Source organism: Eptesicus fuscus, chromosome 15 (genome assembly GCF_027574615.1).
Source record: "Eptesicus fuscus isolate TK198812 chromosome 15, DD_ASM_mEF_20220401, whole genome shotgun sequence".
In the NCBI taxonomy this organism is placed as follows: domain Eukaryota; kingdom Metazoa; phylum Chordata; class Mammalia; order Chiroptera; family Vespertilionidae; genus Eptesicus; species Eptesicus fuscus.
The window spans coordinates 21200431-21221382 of NC_072487.1; the positions used below are offsets into that span (position 1 = coordinate 21200431).

At 40.1% G+C, this 20952-nt stretch overlaps 1 protein-coding gene across 1 annotated transcript in view; it reads left to right on the top strand.

The window, feature by feature from the left end:
• Positions 1-20952, top strand: part of BNC2 (basonuclin 2) — a 421518-nt gene that overhangs the window by 394937 nt on the left and 5629 nt on the right. The window contains exons 6-7 of the mRNA XM_028150712.2: positions 8282-10251; positions 10669-10734. Coding sequence (XP_028006513.1) covers positions 8282-10251; positions 10669-10734 — 2036 coding nt within the window. The remainder of the gene's footprint in view (positions 1-8281; positions 10252-10668; positions 10735-20952) is intronic.

Here is a 20952-nt window from a genome sequence, read left to right on the forward strand (position 1 = left end):
ATTCTTATCTGGTTCGTAACCAAGAACATGGTATAACAAAGTGAATTTTTTATCAAAAGTCAAACAATAGGTTTTTTTAAGAATCACAAGAACCATTTAAAACCTGTGTCCTGGCATTTTGATTAGACAGGTGATCATGTTGGGAGGGTATATTGTTCACTTTATCAGTTTCTTTAAAAAAGACATCTTTTGCACTGTGAACATATTCTCAAATATGGATTAGAAAAAGCAATGGTAGAAATCTATATATTGAAAAATAAATCAAAGCAGGTGCCTAAAAGTCACATAGAATTATCCTGTTGCTTTTTTCTACTGCTGCCTATTTTAGTCAGGTGCCACGGTCCTCAGACTTAAAGTTTCATCCACAGAGAGTCATTCTTTAACTTTGTTATTTTTTTACAAGTAATTTGATATGCCTTACCTCATTATACCACCATTCTCCATGGTTGAACATTCTGAATGTTATAATGAGACAGGTTTAAAATGAGGTTCATGTACCGCAGGAGTGAGTGAAGAATGTAGTCTGTGTACGTGTGCATGTTTGTGTACATGCACATATATTATGATAAGTAACTCTTTTAAAGTCAGTCTTCATGTGCAAACAATATTTATAGAGAGAAGACTTCTCTATTAGCATCTCAGCTAACAAGGATTAATAAGGTTTTCACTGTGACAAAATTCTTTCATGCAAAGTTTTCTAAGAGCTTTCACATTGTGAACAATGGTGACTGTTCCTGTAGCTTCATTTCTCCTTGTGAGGAAAAAGGAGGAATTGGAAAGATAATTCAAATACAGTTCTTTATAATTTGGACATTTTGAGTTTGGCATATCAGCTCCTGTAATCACAGCACACCAATTTACACTCGTAGCCCTGATGTCCGCATGCTGAGTGCATGATGCCGGTCTTGGGTCGACAAGGAAAGCATGTTTGTTCTCCAAAAGGGCTGTTCACATGGATAAATGTTACCAAATAAAGTCCAGTCTTGGTTTTTATGGGGAAGGGTGGTGGGGTTTTTTTCCCTGTCTGTGCCACACCCTGGCAATTCTTTCTCATGGGACAGATACCTCTGACCTAGAATGGGGAGGAAGATGCAAGGATGTGAGTGGTTGAAGGTAAAGGGATGCTCTTGAGAAATTCTGCAGACTACTAATTTCCAAATCCTGGAAATTGAGTAGCATTCTCCTTACAAAAAGGAAATGTTGATCTTTTTTTTTAATCAATCTAATTTGAACCATTTGGTGCACTCGTGATATAAACGAGTATATTTCATTCTGCCTCCAGATATTGCAGCTCTTTCAGCTGGAAATACTGGCAGAGCACACTTACAGAGCTCTGTCTGTGTGACCAGAGAGTGGAATAACTTTGTTTACTTATACAACCAGACTGCTCTGATGTACATTGTGTATGCTAGTGGTACATCTTTCTAGTTCAGGGCCCTGCAAGAAATATGTGTTTAAATGTAAATTTGCTAAAACAAGTAAGCGTGCCAAGTTCTTTCCCCACATAATTTCAAGTGTTTCTCAGAAATTATCACAACATTGCTTTAAAAATTTCCCTAAATACTTCCCAGAATTTATTATTTTCCATAAGAACTTTTTTGTTTTACCATTTTTATTCATCTCCCTTTTTTGCCTGCTTACACACACACACACAAACTTTGATCCACGCACACTTAAGATTGCCAAGTCATATGAATTTGAGATAAACATAATCTAACAAAAAAGCAAAAAAAAAAATAAATGGCCTGATGTAAATGGAGAGCACCCACACCCGTTAAAATTGTTGGCTAAAGGGAAGAGTTTCAAAAGTGACTTGACTTTAGAAAAACACTTTAGAGCTGAAGTATCTGCTTGTTATATATGGGCCCATCTGAGTTTTAAACTAGGTGGCGTGGCTATAGGGAGAGTGGGACAGGAGAGGACTGAAAGTTTTATGGCTTCTATAAGTTTCTTCCTTAAAACTGTGTGTAGTGTTCAAATGCTTTTCTCCCACAGAGTATTTCCCTCGAACCCCTGCTACTTTCAGCTCTCAGAGCCAAGTCTAACTTGTAAGCGCTCCACTTGCCAGCCCCCTCTGCTAAGTTGATGGAATGCCCCCATTCATATCATCTGAGATAATGGTCTGAGCCTATCACTTGCTCCTCAGGTAACCCAACAGTTAGATGATATATTTCCTAATTTCTGGGTCATATCCTGGCACATGTCCACCTAACAAAGAGGCCAAAACAAATGCAGGTGGAGGCAAGTTAGGTGAATAAACTGCTCCGCATCAGCTTCTTCCAAAGTGTTGGCAAACGTGTATGCGTATAGCATGTGCCTGCTAAATATCAGTATTAGCTCTGTAGAGAAGCAATGCCCCAATTTTTTTATTACACATCCCTTTAGTAAAAATATACTAGCTTGGGCCCCCCAAAATTTAAAACTGATTCTAAGGAATAGATTACTGTAAATACAGATATATAAAATATTAGCCAAGGTTTATGTTTTTAGATAATACAAGATAGAAATTATCGTGTTTACTCCCCATGTCACAATGGATTGTTGTGCACACTACTGATAGAAGAGGATGGGGAGAATGTGTGTGTGTTATTCTGGTCACAGTAGAATGTGGGAAGTGAGAGGTGAGATGGCCTATAAATAGGGAAACTTGTGGATGTTGAGTTATGAGTGTGAGATTTCATGCAGTTTGCATGATTTGGTGTTTTGAGTCATCTTCATTGAGGAATACTTTACACACAATAAGATCTACCAATTTTAAGTGCACAACACATATATGAAACACTTCAACACAATCATGATACAGAACATTTCCATCGCCCCCAAGAGTTCCCTGCTGTTCAGTTCCTTTCCCTTACCCTCTGCCCCTAGCAACCACTGGTCTCCTTTCAGTTAACGTCTCCAGGATTTTATGTGATTGGGATGATAGAATCTTTTGGGGTCTGTCTTCTTTCATCATTAGCATAATTCTTTTGAGAGTCATCCATGCTGTACTGGTTACCAATAGTCTAGTCCCTTATATTGCCCAGTAGTATTCCATTCTGTAGGTTTCAAAACTATTTGTTTAACTTAAGACTTAATCATATAAAGAACTTGACATTCAAGGTCTTGCCTAGCACTATTTCAGCAATTTTCAATTCGACAGTCACTGTTAGTTTTTACCTGATAGCATGCCAAGTTTGAAACTTTGTAATTTCTATACCTTCCACTAAACCCCATTCCTCTTGCCTCGGTATTTGAATTAATCCTGAAGGAGAAAGAGTAGAAAATTCCAACAGGAAACTGGTTGTGAGCATAAGTTGCCAATCTAAGGTTATGATGGAACAATTTCTGAAGATAGCACACTGTACAAAGACATGAAATAAAAAAGGATGTCTCATAAACCTCTGCTTTTGTTCTAAGTGGTTAGCAATCCCTATAGCTCAATGTCATTTAATTAAAAGATTTAAAATTATATCAAAGGGAAAATACTAGTACATATATGTTTTTTGGTTTTGGCTAATCATTTTAGGATTTTCCTTTAAATTATGCCTTAAATTTGACTGACAAGAAGTTCATATACTAGAACTGAAAATTAAGTTATTCTGCATCTGTCTTTTAGAATTAAATTTTCTGCTTAATAATTTGAATACTGCTAGGGAAAATTGGCCCTAGATCTCTGCTGTGTTCAGTATTCCTCCCTCATGCCATGCATGGACAGAAAGAAAGGTATTGTTTTTCCTCCACGCTGTGACATGGTAGCAGCCTATCATCAACACAGATGGAATCCTTCTTGGACTGAGGAATCTCTGGGCTTGAGGTCTCCTAACAGTCTAGTTATCCCAAAACTTCTTATCTGGTCTTTCTTCCATGTCTTTGCATCCTTTCCTTCCCTATCCCTCTCTCTCCCAAATAAAAATCAGCCTTACTTTACTTTGGTTTTAAAACTACAAGTCATGTAAGATGCTTTGATGTGAAGAAAGGGCTCAAATAAAATCATTCAAACCATGGCAGTTGATCCTACTCCAAAAAAAGACTTTTAAACATCACTCTGCAGAGCCATAGAGAACTGGCTGCCAGGTTTGCACCGTGCGATAATCACTGGTTCTGATGAAATACAAAAAAGGAAGTCTTTTCATGTAACATGCTTAAATATAAATATTTTAAGTGTTTTATACTTTTTCTGAACCCAGTAAGACTGGCTTATAAGTCTGGATTATTTGGTGTTACTCCTCTTTTAATTAGTAGTATACCCAGTTATTTTAGCAGGAAATCAATATTTATAATAATACCTTCCATTTCACTTAACAGGGTAAATCTTATTATCCTCATTTTGTAAATAACAATTCCCCATGTAAAGGGTTAAAGGTCACTCAACTCTGTTTACAAATGGGAAAGCCCAAAGGCATTGACTCACCAACTGCAAAATCGAATGAGAAAGACAAGTGTCCAGTTGTACACGTATGTAATTTATTATTCATGCCCAAGACTAGTGTCCCAGTATGGGTTGGTCAGCAGTCAGGATATTTAAACTGGCTTACCAGACTGAATTTTTGTTTTATTGACATTTATTCGGTGATAATACCTAATTCTTTGTATAGCCCTTATTCACTCTGGTAGAGTTTGACATGGCAAGGGGGCCTCGGTTTTACATCTGTACTTCTCAAACTATCTGTGAGGAAGGATCAGTTTCCCCCTAATCAGTCTTGAGTTAAATAAAATAGAAATAAGTTACTAAAAAAATCGTAGCTTTAGATGTTGCAGCAGTATCAAATTGTCCTAAAGGATTCCAAATGGTTAATCTCAATTATTTGCAGGCTGGTTTACAAAAGGGGGCGCAGGGGGATTCAGACCGGCACTGGTCCTTTCTGAATAGCATATGACCATGCATGGAAATTCTGGCCCTACCTGAGAAGTCGTAAGCCACTGTTGGAGCACCATTGCACCAGACCATGCTTATTTCTGTCACAAACAGAAAAAAAGAACCAGGGCTTCCCTCTTTTCCCTTTGATGATTTCTAGCTCCCTTCAACCAGTTTATCCAAGGATAGCGCTAAAACTGGTAGCCACTCCGAGCATAGCTCTTGCAGACCCATTATGCTGCTAAGAAACTCAGCTTTGCTTTTTGCTGCAGTTTCACCTCTTAGGAACATGATAGCATTAGATCATCTTGGTCAACTATGAACGATCGCTTCTTTGGAAAGAACTTCAGCGGCATGTCATCTAGCCTGCATTCAGGCAGTGCCCTCTCAGGGGGACTCCCGTTTGAGTGTCTAATGTAGATATTTGTCCTGTTCCCATGCACGTTTGTTTACAATGATGTTGTGTGGGCCTTTGTGTCAGGATAAATTGCTTGCTTCTCTTACCTCTGTAAATGAAGCGTCTCTTTTATCACTCAGGCTACCAACAAAGTTGTGCGTCTTGCTTACCTGGACCTCTGCCACCAGAAGTAAGTAGTTTAGCAGAGACAGCTACTCTGGACTAGTTGAGACTGAAAGGCAGCAGTTTCAGCAATAGCAGCAGGCATCCTGGCAGGCCAGGGGAACAGAGAGACCATATGGGACTGCTGTGCATGCTGGGTGAGGGGAGACAGGAGGGGGACAGACAGGAGATGCCTCAGGTGGGTTTGATCAGTTGCTATGGTTTCTAAGGCCAGTGTTAATACCAGCGGCTGGCAGCTGTATCAGTACATTATCGACATGCAGATTTGGGTGCCGGCTTCCTGGGAAGAACCGGAGGAAGAAATGACTGTACGCTGCTCAGGGTTGGTTTCAGCTTGAGAAACAACCCATCGTGAAAGGCTCCGATAAAAGAACAATCAAGGGAGTGGATGTGATGGGAAAGGAATAAGGGTGTAGAAGAGGAGGGCATTACTGTGCTCTGGAGACCAGCGCTGTTCAGGAGAAGCTCTCTACCTTCTCATCACAAACTCAGTGTGCTCCCCTGGGAAGTGGCATCAGGGAACTGGGAGTCAGAATTTCTGGGTGCAAGTCCTGGACCCCAAGTTAGCATCTTGGCAACCTTAACAAGCCATCTCACCTTTCTTCACCTCTGGTTTCTCATCCGTTAAACAATTCACTGAGCTCTGGAAGCTGTTACAAGGTTCAAATGAGATAATCTATACAAAAATCACAATTTAAAATTTCTACAACACCAACCCTCTCCCTTCCTTACCCTTTTCCCCTGACCCCAAGAAGACCAGTCTAAGGTAGACTAATTGCTAAAAATGACACTTTTTAAAAAAACACGTCTAATTCAGGACTCCAGGATCATCCAGATCACCATGTACCCACAATATTATATTGACTATTTTGAGCATATAGCTGCATGAGAAAATTTGATCTGAAGGCTGGTTTTATCTACAGGATGACAGAGGGACATCTGTGTTTGAAAATTCATAAGAATGGACACCCAGGGGCACATACCTACACATACACTTTATGTAAAATAATAGAATGCTAGGAGTCAGCCTTATAAGGAATAGCCTATAATTATCAGAGCTTCTTTTTTAAGTAACTTAAGTAAATGACAAATTTCTCCTTATAATCAAATTGGTTATCATGGTTCAGACCATATGAATGTGGTCCAGAGAGAATTTTATATCGCAAGGCTGAATAGAACTGCCTATGAAAGAAAATTTTCTATTATAAAAGTAGTACAATTCCCTTTATCCTGCTTCCCCTAATCTAATATCTAACATAAGCATAGTAAAATTGTTGAAACCAAGAACTTAAGATTGATACCATACTATTAACTCATCTAGAGACCCTATTCAAATGTTCTAGTTTTCCCACTAATGTCCTTTTTCTGGTCTCGGATTTCACATTGTGTTTCTTTCTTTGTCTTTAAAAAAAGTCTTTCCTAACTTTACACTTGGAAGAGTACTACCCACTGTTGCGTAGAGTGCTCTTTAATTTTGGTTTATCTGGTGTTTTCTCATGATTCAATTGAGGTTATAAATTTTTGACAAGAAAACCACAAAAGAAATGATGTGTCCTTCTCAGTGGATAGAGCGGAAGGTACATGATGACATGCATCACGGGTAATGTTAGCTTTGATCACTTAGTTAAGGTGGTGTCTGTTAGGTTTCTCCATTATAAACTTGGGATTTTTCTCTTTGCAATTAATAAGTATCTTTTTTGTTGTTGCTTTCTTAATTGATGGTTAAGGTTGGAGCAAGTGTCATTCAGAAAAGGTTGCAAAGCGTCCCGTCCCGGTGGAAAGAAGCTGTGCCTTAGAAAACGATGGAGTCATTATTTAAGTGTTTGAATAGATTCCTCTCAATCCATGCTGAAACGGATTGCCTGACATTACATTGCAGGATTTTTAAGTCCTACCTCCAGGCAAATCTCATAGTTACTAGCAAAAATGAAAGTGTGAAATGCTTTTTAATGTATATTTAACAACACATAGTCTGGTGATTACTGATGTGTATTCTCCGTGGACTCCCTTTGCTATCAGAGGAGGATGTTAAGAGACAACATTTTTACACATTTATTCTATCTAAATCCATCACAGGTTTACTTTCCAAATATCTGTAACTGTCATTTATAACAAGAGCATAAAAATCAAATACTTTAATTCTAACTCAAACTTTGAATCGTGGGATTGCAATCAATTTTCTGGACAAGTACAGTTACTGTTTTTTTTTCTTACTCTACCTTATAAAATTGCCCACTATTAAATGGCACTAGAATGCAGCCATTAAAAAAAGAAAAATATATATGGCTTAGTAATGGGGGTGTAGGAGGTAATGTCACTTTATTCATCTTTTTTATTTAGAAATTCACATAATAGCTCCTACTTAAAGGAATTTTCATTGTTGAATCCAGTGTCATGTCTGCGTGTGTTGAAGAAATAAAATTCACAAAATGTATTTAATTTCTTCCTACAGTGTCATTATTTAATAAGGATTAAGGTACCATATTTTTTGCTTTTTTACTGGGTTGCACAGCAAGAGTTCACGTCTTGTACTAATGTATGCTAAATATTTGCATAGTATAGAGACCATTATTGTTAAAATAGCCGTAGTGAAGGCGTTTAGATCACAGAGCCCCAGTGGCCTACATTTGTTTGTTTTGACATTGTTAAACTCGGTCTGTTTCTCTAACTGTGACTCTAATGACTACATTTGCATGGCAGAAAAGTTTGCTTGGTGGGTCGACTTTTATTAACAGTGTCTGCATGTTGTTTTCTGCTCTCGGTGTTCCATGAGCAGACAGAGCACCTTCAGTTCCATTGAATAGTTATACACAATCAATAAGTTTCTGTGTTTGTCTTTGTTGTTTCTTTGATGTGGCCTCTAGGATGCTGCCGGCAAGGTGCTGGACCGCTGGGCCATCATGTCTCGAGAAGAGGAAATCATCACCCTTCAGCAGTTTCTGCGGTTTGGAGAAACCAAATCCATTGTAGAGCTGATGGCAATTCAGGAGAAAGAAGGGCAGGCCGTGGCCGTACCGTCTTCAAAGACAGACTCAGACATTAGGACTTTCATTGAGAGCAATAATCGCACCAGGAGTCCCAGCCTCCTTTCTCACCTCGAGAACAGCAACCCTTCCAGCATTCATCACTTCGAAAACATCCCCAACAGCCTTGCATTTCTGCTTCCATTCCAGTACATAAACCCAGTCTCGGCCCCACTGCTAGGATTGCCTCCAAACGGGCTCCTGTTAGAGCAACCGGGACTGAGGCTGCGGGAGCCCAGCCTTTCAACCCAGAATGAGTATAATGAGAGCAGTGAGTCTGAAGTATCTCCCACACCTTACAAGAATGATCAGACTCCCAATAGAAACGCCCTGACCAGCATTACCAACGTGGAGCCCAAAACCGAGCCAGCCTGCGTGTCCCCCATTCAGAATTCTGCCCCCGTCAGTGACCTGACCAAAACAGAACACCCAAAAAGCTCATTCCGGATCCACCGGATGAGAAGGATGGGGTCAGCCTCTAGGAAAGGAAGAGTGTTCTGTAACGCATGCGGGAAGACATTCTACGATAAAGGTACTCTCAAAATTCATTACAATGCTGTTCACCTGAAGATCAAACATCGATGCACCATTGAAGGTTGCAACATGGTCTTTAGCTCCCTCCGAAGCCGCAATCGTCACAGTGCAAACCCTAACCCTCGCCTCCACATGCCTATGCTAAGGAATAACCGAGACAAGGATTTAATCCGGGCCACATCAGGAGCTGCCACCCCCGTCATAGCAAGTACAAAATCAAATCTCACACTCACCAGCCCCGGCCGGCCCCCGATGGGTTTTACCACTCCCCCACTAGACCCCGTCTTACAGAACCCTCTCCCCAGCCAGATGGTGTTTTCCGGGCTAAAGACTGTCCAACCAGTTCCTCCATTTTATAGAAGTTTACTCACTCCAGGAGAAATGGTGAGTCCTCCCACCTCCCTCCCGACCAGTCCCCTCATTCCAACCAGTGGTGCCCTAGAGCAGCACCCCGTGCCACCCTCTGAGCCAGCAGCGCCAGTAGTGATGATGGCCACTCATGAGCCCAGTGCCGACCTGGTCCCCAAGAAGAAGCCCAGGAAGTCCAGCATGCCTGTGAAGATCGAGAAGGAAATCATCGATACCGCCGATGAGTTTGACGATGAAGACGATGACCCCAATGACCCTGGAGCTGTGGTCAATGACGTGAGCCATGACAATCATTGCCACTCCCAAGAGGAGATGAGTCCAGGCATGTCTGTGCAGGACTTTTCTAAGCACAGCAGGTCCCGGTGCATTTCAAGGACTGAAATAAGAAGGGCTGACAGCATGACTTCTGAGGATCAAGAACCTGAGCGGGACTATGAGAACGAGTCCGAGTCTTCCGAGCCCAAACTAGGTGAGGAATCCATGGAAGGGGATGAGCACATGCACAGCGAAGTGAGCGAAAAGGTCCTGATGAGCAGTGAGAGGCCCGACGAGAACCACAGTGAGCCCTCTCACCAGGACATCATCAAGGTGAAGGAAGAATTTGCAGATCCCACTTATGACATGTATTACATGAGCCAGTACGGACTATACAATGGTGGGGGAGCCAGCATGGCGGCCCTGCACGAAAGTTTTGCCTCCTCTCTGAATTACGGCAGCCCTCAGAAGTTCTCCCCAGAAGGTGACCTGTGTTCCAGCCCAGACCCCAAAATCTGTTATGTGTGCAAGAAGAGTTTCAAAAGCTCCTACAGCGTGAAGCTTCACTACAGGAATGTTCACTTAAAAGAGATGCATGTCTGCACGGTGGCTGGCTGCAACGCTGCCTTCCCCTCTCGCCGGAGCAGAGACAGGTCAGTAAATCTCCATTGGCTGCTCCTGCTGGGGGGAGGGGGCCTGTCATTAAAAAATCCAACTTAGATGTTTTGATGCACTAAGATTGTCCACAGTGACCACACGATAACCAAGCTGCCATGCTCATGAAGGATTGTTGCAGTTGGTGCTTGTTATGATTAAGCATGCAGAATCATATGCCATCTTACCCAGTAATGCACGCCATTTTTCTCTGTGCTCTGTGTATGTGTGTGTGTGTATGTTTTTCCATGCATCTAGGTGTGTGAATCAGTTAACTGTGTACACAGTTCCCTGCTTCCCCATGAACCTTCACTTAGAAGCCTCAGCTTCTGTTATAAATATTTCTGCTTTGCCTTGTGGCTTTTTTTAATTAAATCAATATATTATCTTCATACACACATATTTATCCAATATAGAAACAGAAATTTACGGATGGAAAGAACCATAGGTCCAGGACATCGAGACAGCCTGCATCTCCGTAGGTATAACCAGAAATGTTATCATTCTTACATGAGTATTTAGTGTGTCCTTGAATTCTTTGAGTCACAAAAGTATCAGAAGAAAATGGGACCAAAGTAATTGTTCATATGGGGAAATGGTGTGGTGATAGGGGTTTCTTTATGTTAGCTTCCCAATGTCTTTGAGCACATCTCCAAAACACAGTCTATCATGGGAATTATGCACACAGAAGGGGAGGCATGCATTATACTCTTAGGAGCAGTTAGAATATATTCTGTCCAGCCTTCAGATGACATCACACCTTAGCTATGTAGCTGCAGCTCTGAAACAGTTGGGCTTAAACAGAAGCAGCTGGTCCTAAACCTACAATGTTCTTTTTCAGCCCTAAAGAAAATGTAATATAAATGGAATGTGTCAAGGTGGTCAGTGGCGGGGAACCGCAGTTACCCTGCCCTGGGGGAGATAAGCTTGTGAGCGGATCATTTACATAACACACCAGCCCAACCAGAGACACACCAGTTAATTCTCCCTATTATATTGGATGTGGTTTTTTGGTTTTACATTGTCTTTTAAAAATATTTTTAGAGAAAATTTTATTGCATGCTAAAAGTCAATAGATGTGGAAGAAACAAAATTAACTAGGAAGTTTGCAAGTAGCCACCACCCAAATTCTAGTGCTTATCAGTGAGGTAGAATTATTTGACAATGTAACATATAATGGAAGTACCACTGAAAAGTAGTGACCTGCTTCTGGAATACTCTGTTTTGTCTTCATAGTTTAAAGATTAGTCTTTTTAAAAATAAAAGTTAAAAAAGTTTTATTGTGCTGAAGTGCAGCTCAAGGGGTCCAATTCATGAAAAGCAAAATTTCTGAGAAAATGTGGCTTTCTTACTACAACTCAAAACATGCTTTGAAGAGAAATCTATCTTCTTAAAGCTTTCCCCTCCCCGGTCCCCTAGCCTCCACTCCTTTTTACCTTGTTCTGTAAAAAATGGTTTATGATCGCAAAGTTCTTTTCAGTTCCAGGGTATTATAGACAGTCCCAGAATATGGTAGATAAGATAGCTGCAGTACTTTAAATAATAAAATATAATACTGTACCCAACCGCTTCCTCCCCAAGTTTGTAAGTAATGTTCATTCTTTTAAATTTGAAATAGTGCACTAGTGATAATGAGGTTAATGCATTGGATTCTTTTTTTAAACAAAAATAAAAGACTCATGAAAATCTGCATAAAATATTTATGGAAATGGAGTGTTTGAAGACAAGCCAAAATTTAAGCCTATTTGCATGAATTCCTATCACTGTTTCAGTTGGCTTGCTGAAAATATTGCAAGTCATAACACTGGAATAAAATGACTCTGGGTCCAAAAGGCTACAACACCCAAAACTTGGTGATTTCCTTTATGTCACTGTTTTTTATGTCCTAATGTATAAGGAGGTACTGTTGAAAAGGTGGTTTGTCTGAGGAAAAAGCATTTATTGATAGGGGAATGTTTCAGTCTCCATTTTTATTCTAAGGATTGGGAGCTTGCCAAGTGACCAGCCTTATGGAAACACTAGAGGCCCGGTGCATGAAATTCTTGCAGTCAGTGGGGAGGGGGATCCCTCAGCCTGGCCTGCACCCTCTTGTAGTCTGTGAGACCTTGGGGGATGTCCGAGTGCTGGCTTAGGCCTGCCCCCCCAACCCCCCGGGGAGCGGGCCTAAACCAGCAGTCGGACATCCTTAGCACTGCCACGGGGGCAGGAAAGGCTCCCGCCACTGCCACTGTGCTCACCAGCCGTGAGCCCGGCTTCTGGCTGAGTGGTGCACCCCAGTGGGAGTGCACTGACCACCAGGGGGCAGCTCCTGCATTGAGTGTCTGCCCACTTGTGGTCAATGCGTGTCATAGCCACCTTTCATTCTGCCGTTTGGTCGATTTGCATATTAGCCTTTTGTTATATAGGATAGGCCAGTGTCTAGGATAACTAGTAGATTCTAGGTGGGAAAACAGTACTGATATTCTCCCAGGTGTGTTTAGTCATACAGGAGATGGCAAGCCTTACAAGACAGGGGATACATTTCATTTGGCTGATATACCCCATCACACCTAATCTTTTAAATTCTGGATATTTATCAGTGAAGAAAATTGAAAAAAATACTGTACAAAGAAAGTAGTTTGATTCTCACTTGAAATTTTGCTTTTCAAGAATACTCAAATATTATAATCCCTCATTAAAAGCTTAAAAAATTGTAGTACTTTAATTTTGACCTTTTTTTTTTTTTTTTTTTTGGTTAAGAAGAAATGTGTTCATCCCTGTTGAGTCTATGACTTGAAATAATATACAATGCAAATATATTTACTACCAAATATCCACAAACAGTGACGCCTTTTGGATACCAGCCTCCTCCTGCATCTCAGCAGATTGAACTCCAACATAATTGTATCCCTGTTTCATTCAGCCTTTTATCACCATTTTGTCAGCTAATATTGACCTGTAATTTAATCTTATTCACAAATCCTCTTGAATCACATCTCTGATCTACCCACTTAGACTTACCTTCCCCTTCTCTTCACTTTTCCTGTGTTAGTCACGAGAACCCCAGGAATCTTGTGTCCCTGCTTTTTCCTCTGCAATAAAGCCAAGACAAGTTTTCTTTTCTTTTCTTTGAGCCAAGACCTTCCCAAACAGAAACCATCCTTTGCCTTTAATCCTGCTGTCCTCGGGCCCATTTCTTTCCTCTCCCCAGAGTCTCGATTCATCCACCCTTGACTGCACAATGTCTTCCTTGTGCAAATAAAGCATTAGAGGGGATTTGGACTGGGGGCTGAAGTACGCAAGGCTACAGGGTTTCTAGGATGCCTGTGATAAAACTAACAGAATAACCCCTTCCCTTCTGTTCATGAAAGCAGCCTTCTTGTCTTTGGGCTTAGAACACCTTATAGGAGCAGCATACACGCCTTCTTGGGCTTCTTCCAAGAAGGTTATACACGAGGGAGGTGTATTTTTGTCTCTAGATAGGCATGTTAGTAAGATGAAAGTAAAAAGATGTTAAATACTGTGTTTTAGATTTGGCAGCTAGTTAGCAGAGATTTCCAAATCTTTGCTTATGGTCTTTCTAGATTTTATAAGATCAAGTTGAAGGCTTTTTGATAAGCAAGAATGTTCTTTGTCTAAAGTCAGCAAAAAGGGAGAAGGAGAGTGATTCACACACAAGGTTAGTGATGGCTGAGGATTCTAAGCCTCCTTCTTGACACTGTTGTGAATGAGTGTGAGTTTGCAAAATTCAAAAGCAGAGAGGACCACCATTCTACACGAATCACAAAGAGCAAGCTAGTAAACACAAAAGCCAATTCATTCTGTCGGTAGGTGGCTATTAGAATAATGTAAGTTATTTTCTCTCTAAAGAACTAGGATACCATAAGATGACAATATTACGTAGTGTTAGTCCTGAAAGTCTCTAAACTCCCTTCTTTCCTTCATGTTTATCTCATGATTTTTCTGCTACTAAGATGCTGTCCTGTCAGGGAACAGGAGGTTGGCCCTCAGTTTGGAAGAACAAACATGAAATACTCCCTGAGAAGAAGTAATGATAACTAACTGTCCTAGAACCTACAGTCCCCATAAGAGAAATTTTCTAGAAGACATTGTCACAGAATTAGCTGGGCTGGTTTGCCTTCGGTCGCATTCTCATCCTGTCTTGAATTTTGATCCCTGGGAGGGTTGAGTGGCCATGGATCACCCATATTTAAAAGAAGCCGATTTACAAATGCCAGTTGGTTTTTATTCAGAAAATACATAAATACCCCCTGTCCTCTTCTTCCCTAAAATTCCTTATCATTTGCTAATATGTTAAAATCTGTGTACATCTGCTTTAGTGATTGGCAATTTTAAAACTCCCTCATCTGAAAGGAAGACTTTCTATACAGGTGATTTGCCTAGTAAGATGTACGTGTCTCTTTGTTTTTCATCGTAAGAGGACTTTCACCATCTTTGTTCCTCTCTTCCTCTGAGAATAGTGGCCACTAATTGCCAAAGTTTGTCTTAAGTTTTATCAGAAAGGTGAAGTGTATATGGTTGATCTTCAAGGTGTAGGAAAGGTGATTTTGCTCCGTGAATAAATTTAAAAACAAAATAATATTTGCTTTGGGTGATTTATAAATAAATACGAGGCAACCATTGGTACCAAGTGCAAACCTTCTTTTTGATTGCTAGTTAAATCCATCCAGATTTAAACATGTAAACTTCTTGATTTGTATGGAGTAGGACATCTGTATTTGGTTTATTAAAATCTGCTGATGTCTCCAGAACTAAATTTGTTCATGTACAGGCCTCTGGGTAGCTGTAGCTAAAAAGCAGAGATGTATAGTTTTTGCTTGTCTTATTACCTGACTTCCAGCCCTGTACAGGTGTGCAGGAATAAATTAACATGAGCTACCTCTGAAGAGCCACTGCATAGATTAACAACAGAGGTGAAGATGCGAAAACATGCTACCTGCCTCCTGTTATCACCTTCTCAGCAGCAACATCCATTTTTTCCCATCATTCTCCCAGCTTGGAAACTTATAGAGAACTTTTCTAAGGAGAGATTTCCAATAAATACTCTTGATTCCACTAGGCAATACCTCCCAGAAATGAGCCACTTAGCACCAATTCAAGATAACTATTAGTATATTTGCCCTAATATAATTAGCTGTCAAATACAGTATGTTAATCCTCTCCAAATGCAAGAAGAGAGCATTTTAAGGTATCAGCCATTTATTTCATTTCCTATACATTTGCCAATCAAACTGCAATTCTCCTTTTCCACAGTTCTTTCACGAAGTGAAGTGGTGCAGTTTCTCTGACTTCTAAATGTTAAGGAAGCGATTTTTTCCCCGTGTTACTCTATTTGGTTTCACAGTAGAGCCAACAGATCAATAGGTCTTTTGTACTTATTTCCATTACCTTCCATCAAAGGCAAACAAACAAAATAAATCCCCCTCTGAGTAATTGCTGTTTGTGCCCTCCTCTAGCGAAACTTTGGTAGTAAGATAAACTCCGGTGTCATTCCTGTCTCTGGGGTTCCTTTTATACACTGGGAGAAGAGCAGGGAGCAAAGCAGTCTCCTGGTGTCACGGGGAGAGACTCTGTCAAGCCTAAAGTGAGCCTCCTATCTTCCTAATGACCTCCTGCTGGCCCAGCTGGATGTAAGACAAGCTCATTTAAGCCTCTCCTGACCTTTTCCTCCTCCAGTCCCATGACTACACCAGTCACTTCCACCAAACTGCTGCCTACCAAATAGACAGCAAAGCCTAGTGGCAGGCGAGTGCTTCCTTTTCATGATAACAAAGAGATTTTTACAAATTTCTATCAATGGGGGTTACACGAAATCTCTCGTGGCTACATAACTTCCATTGCACAAACCTAATGCTTCTATACGCTCCTTATTCTTACCTCTCCTCCAAAGGAACAAGCTACTACTCTTGGGAGCATTATCTCGAACATTCAGGCAAAAGAGCATTTAGGGCAGGATGCACAGGCGGTATTTTTCACGCTGAGACCATTGTGAAAGGGTCTCGCTGATTTCTACCTCTCTCGGGCCCACCACCATCTCTCTGAACCTCTGGTAGTCTTTGTTGATCGGAATCTTTCTCAAAAATAATTATTCATTTGAGATATTCATTTTTGCGGATAATATTTTTTAAAAATACATAGGCCATCTCCCCCCAGGAAGCAGGCTGTAATACTGCACACGGTATTAACATTCACTTGTATCAAACCTGGTAAAAATGGTTCTCTCCTAGGTGAAAGGCTTCTGAAACCAGCTCTCTCTCGCTGTAAGTGATCAGTTGTTGTGCTAAGAAGAAGGGAGACTTCCTTCTCTGTTGAAATTTCATAGTGAAGGTTGGGCTACAGCACTTCTTTCTTTTTAAAAAATATCCTTCTCAGAAATCATTTCATGTTTTTGCTGTAAGACTCCCACAAGCTTCAAATCAATGAATGTGGCCGAATATGAAAGGAGTCTACACTTGCCAAAAAATGTCATAGAAAAGGGACTTAGTAACTTTGATTCTTGAGTGACAAGAGGGGTGTGTATGTGTGCACCTGCATGTGTGAGAGAGAAGCAGCCGAGGAAAGAGAAAGAAAGAGTACTTTTTAGGAAAGGACTATTTTTCTTCAGTTATTTAACATAAAACTACACTTTTAAAAAATACCTAGATTTTATGTCCTAATGCAAGCTGCTTGAATTAAAACAGGAGTTGTAAATTCCTGGTAAAAAGCTGTTATGCCTGAAGTGTTAGTGATCGTAACTCTAGTACTTTATGGAGTTTATTACTTCTTTTATTAACTAGGAGGAAAAATGTTACCCACTTCTACTTTAATTCTTTTTCTTGCTTGCTCTAATTATTTTGACTTTACCTTAGGAAAAAAAAAAAAAAAGCCAAGTGTTGCTAACGGAACATATGTAAGTGATGCCTCAATTTTTCTATTGCATAGATCAATCTGAATTATTACCAGCTACCCAAAAATTAATGCTAACACTCTAATCTAAATACATCCACAAAATGTATATGTGTGTTTGTACATGAACACCCTCATAAATAAGAATATCAAAAGACAAATCATCCTTAATTGCTAGAATAGACATTTTTATCTTGGAAGGTAACATAGGAGGTTATGTTATCACATTGGTGGGAAATAACAAGATTTTGTACATAAAAGAAGACAGATTTGGGCAGTGAGAACAGCAGACCTGCAGAAGGAAGCCTCTCCAGTCTGAGGGCCAGCTGAGGGGAGCCGCTCGAACTCAGCTGCCTTCTTAGTCTGCTCTGTCACTGCGGGGGCACTGGTGGGTCAGTTCGCTCACTAGTAATTGTGTTTTACAGACTTCTAAAGCAATTGGCTCAGTCAGTCCCAATTCAATAAAAGTGGAGAGCAAGAGAGAGAGCACTTTTGTTCTATTTTTTACTTGAAATTATTTCATTCAGCAGTCTGTCTTTTTTATTACCAGGACTTGACATTAGCACTCCAAGCTATATTAGCATCCATTTCAGCAGTTCAGTAATGGTATTAAAAAAACACTTAACTTCAATGGTGAATGGTTGTATGACAGTACCATAAAAAATCCATGTTAAAAAAAAAACTCATGTATTTGTCCCAGCAAATTATTGTTCACTTGTTTAACCACTTCAAAACTATGTTCTCGTGATGGGCAATCACGAGGACCTTCTTGTTCTCAGAATCAGCCAATGGAGGTGCTCTGTGGATTAGAGAATTGGGGGGAAGAGGAAAGGGAAGTGCAGTGGGAAGAGGGTAGGTAAAGATGCTGTTTACCCTGTAGTTAGATTACCTCCCATTCATCAGCAGAGATGGAATTGGCAACCTCAGAGCACCCAAGGTGAAATTCTTGGATCCTCATGCATGGCTGGGATTTGATTTTGAACCCAACCCTCTCCAAACTTGGGAGCAAAGCCTAACTACTTTGGCACTGCAGTGAGCTCATAAATGACTACATTAGGTTCTAAATTTTGATTAAACATTCAGTAATTAATCAATGGTAGACACGAAGCAGTTGGCAAGGTCCAGAGCTGCAAAATGTTTAAGACATAAAACATTACGAAGTAATTAGAATATGCTCCTTCAAGAGAAGGATTGCCTTCAATAAAGAGGTAAATGATAGCATCCTGTTTATTGTGTAGGCAGCCAGAGCAATATGATAAACTGCTGGAGATACACATATCAGTAATCATCCGCATTATTAGTGCCATTAATCATAATTCCAAAAATATGACAGCAGCAGCCAACTTTTTGACCAATTTTGCTTCTGCCTGTCGGCCATTATGACTTAGCTAATAGGCTGCACAGCTCCTGTGCGTGGCAGTTTGCATTGAGAATGGAAGGTTAATTATATTTGAGCTGCTGATTTCTTCTCTCCTTGGAAAAGGCTTAGCACTTTGACAATCCCTGGAGCTCTCTGTTGTTAAACCAGTAAAAGTACTTTATTGAAATTTTCTTTGTTGGTCAGGAATGAGGAGATGTTTCAAGTGAGATAGAAGCGCCAGGCTGGGATAGCCGCTAATGTTTCTTACTCCAGAGTGATCCTTGGACAGCAACATGAACCCAGTGGTTTCTTTAGATCACTTTGCGCTCTCATTTCTCTTCTTCAGACAGGTAAACATTTCAGCACTCCATAGTGATACACTAGGGCAGTGGTCGGCAAACTCATTAGTCAACAGAGCCAAATATCAACAGCACAACGATTGAAATTTCTTTTGAGAGCCAGATTTTTTAAACTTAAACTTCTTCTAACGCCACTTCTTCAAAATAAACTCACCCAGGCCGTGGTATTTTGTGGAAGAGCCACACTCAAGGGGCCAAAGAGCCACATGTGGCTCACGAGCCGCTGTTTGCCGACCACTGCACTAGGAAATCCCACAAGATTAGCGGTAGTCTCAATTATAAATATAGGACTAAGAAGTTGAGGGGGGTGGTTTAGAATATTGGGAGAAATAAGCACCTCTTTCATACAAAATTCTGCTGCTTCAGCTAGACTTATGGGAATGAAGAGTAAAAAGATTTTTACAAAAATCAACAGAATGTTTCTAAAAATCGAAGTGTTTAGTAGCATAGGTGCATTGCTGGTTGGAAGTTTTCATGTTTCTGCTGAAAATTTTAACATCATTTAACCAAAGACAAAAATTAGATTTTGTGCATTGTTTTTGTTCATGTACCATACAGAGTTTCATTTTCAACACAGAATGAATTCTAGATGAGGCCATAGCTAAATAATAATATAATCTACAAAATTCTGTCCCCTGTCTTAGGGAACTCATACATTACTACTGTTATTTTTCTGTGTGTGAAAGATCATAATCATGTTAATGATGTAAAACATTTTGAATATTTTTAGTATTTCCAATTTCTTTCCAATGTCAGAAAGAAATTGATGTTCCATGTTGTACACATTAGAAAAAGAAAGCTAAAGTTTTAAAATGGCAGAAATTTTTGAAAATCAAGAGAAAAATGCATTTCTATTTTGGGAATATGTCTTCTAGACTATATAAGTCAGACTGTAAAGCAAGGAATGGAAGACTTGAGAGTTAGCTCATCCAGAGTACACATAAAATTCAAAACTTTACCTAGGATATATCTAAACCCTTAAAAAGATGCCAGCATTCTTGGCTTGGCTTTTTCTTACCAACAATAGTAGTAAACTGAGCACCATATGAACTGCCTGGTTGAGAAAATGCTGTGAAAACATCATCCTATTCACACGTAACAGCGTCTCACATTACAGAGCAACAGGTACCTCTCGAATCATCAGGGCCCTTGAGAAGGCTTGATGTGTCAGATACAACTCAAAAGTAAAATGGCCAGGGAACTGGGGTGGTTGGATGTTAATACTACCCTTAGCCCGAGCATCCCGCATACACATTTCCTTCTCTCTATCTGCTTTCCCAAATGCCATCACAACATCAACATTTTTTATGCATTCCACAGCAATGACAAATTGTTTTCTAACTGTAGCGCCAGATTTAGTATGCAAAAGACACGTTTGCCTCTGCCAACAGACCAATAATTCTCACTAACATCTTCAGAGTTACAACATTTATAAAGTTGCAAAGTGGAGTAAACAAACCATCTGTTTGGCTTTTCCGTGTGTGTCACGCTTTCTTATTAGCATATTACGATTCATTTAGTAAACAAATTTGGTGATTTCATTCATGTCAAAGTTAGGTCGGAAGCTTGAAGATGATTAACATTCCTGGGACCGGCACATTAATACATTGCTTCCTCGGCAAAGTTAAATGGCTTCTCGGGAGAATCGCCCCTTGTTGACAAGATGAGACTGTCAATTTTGTTTGCCTGCCACATTAGGGGCCGTGAGGGGATGGCAGGTCTGAGAGAGGGGAGTCGTGTAGGCAGCATAATTCACTGCGAATTGAGAAAAGAAGTCTAATTCTGATAAATGGTCGACCCCAATACATCCTACCTGTTATTACAACAGACGTGCCGTATCTGTGCAGTAAATTAGCTAACCCCCTGAAGAGTTTGGTGGGAGCTTATCTTCAAGTGAATAATTTGAATGTAGTGGGAACTGTCTGCGTGACCAGTGTGGATGATTTGTTTTATACTGAAAGGGATGGAAGGGACTGAATTTCATACTTTTAATTTGCAAGAATTTGCTTAGCTTTTTTACATCTTGCATTTAATATGTCCTTCTTTACTTTATGTATTTTTTTTTTAATGTTGTTCGCTAGAATTTTACATTGAAT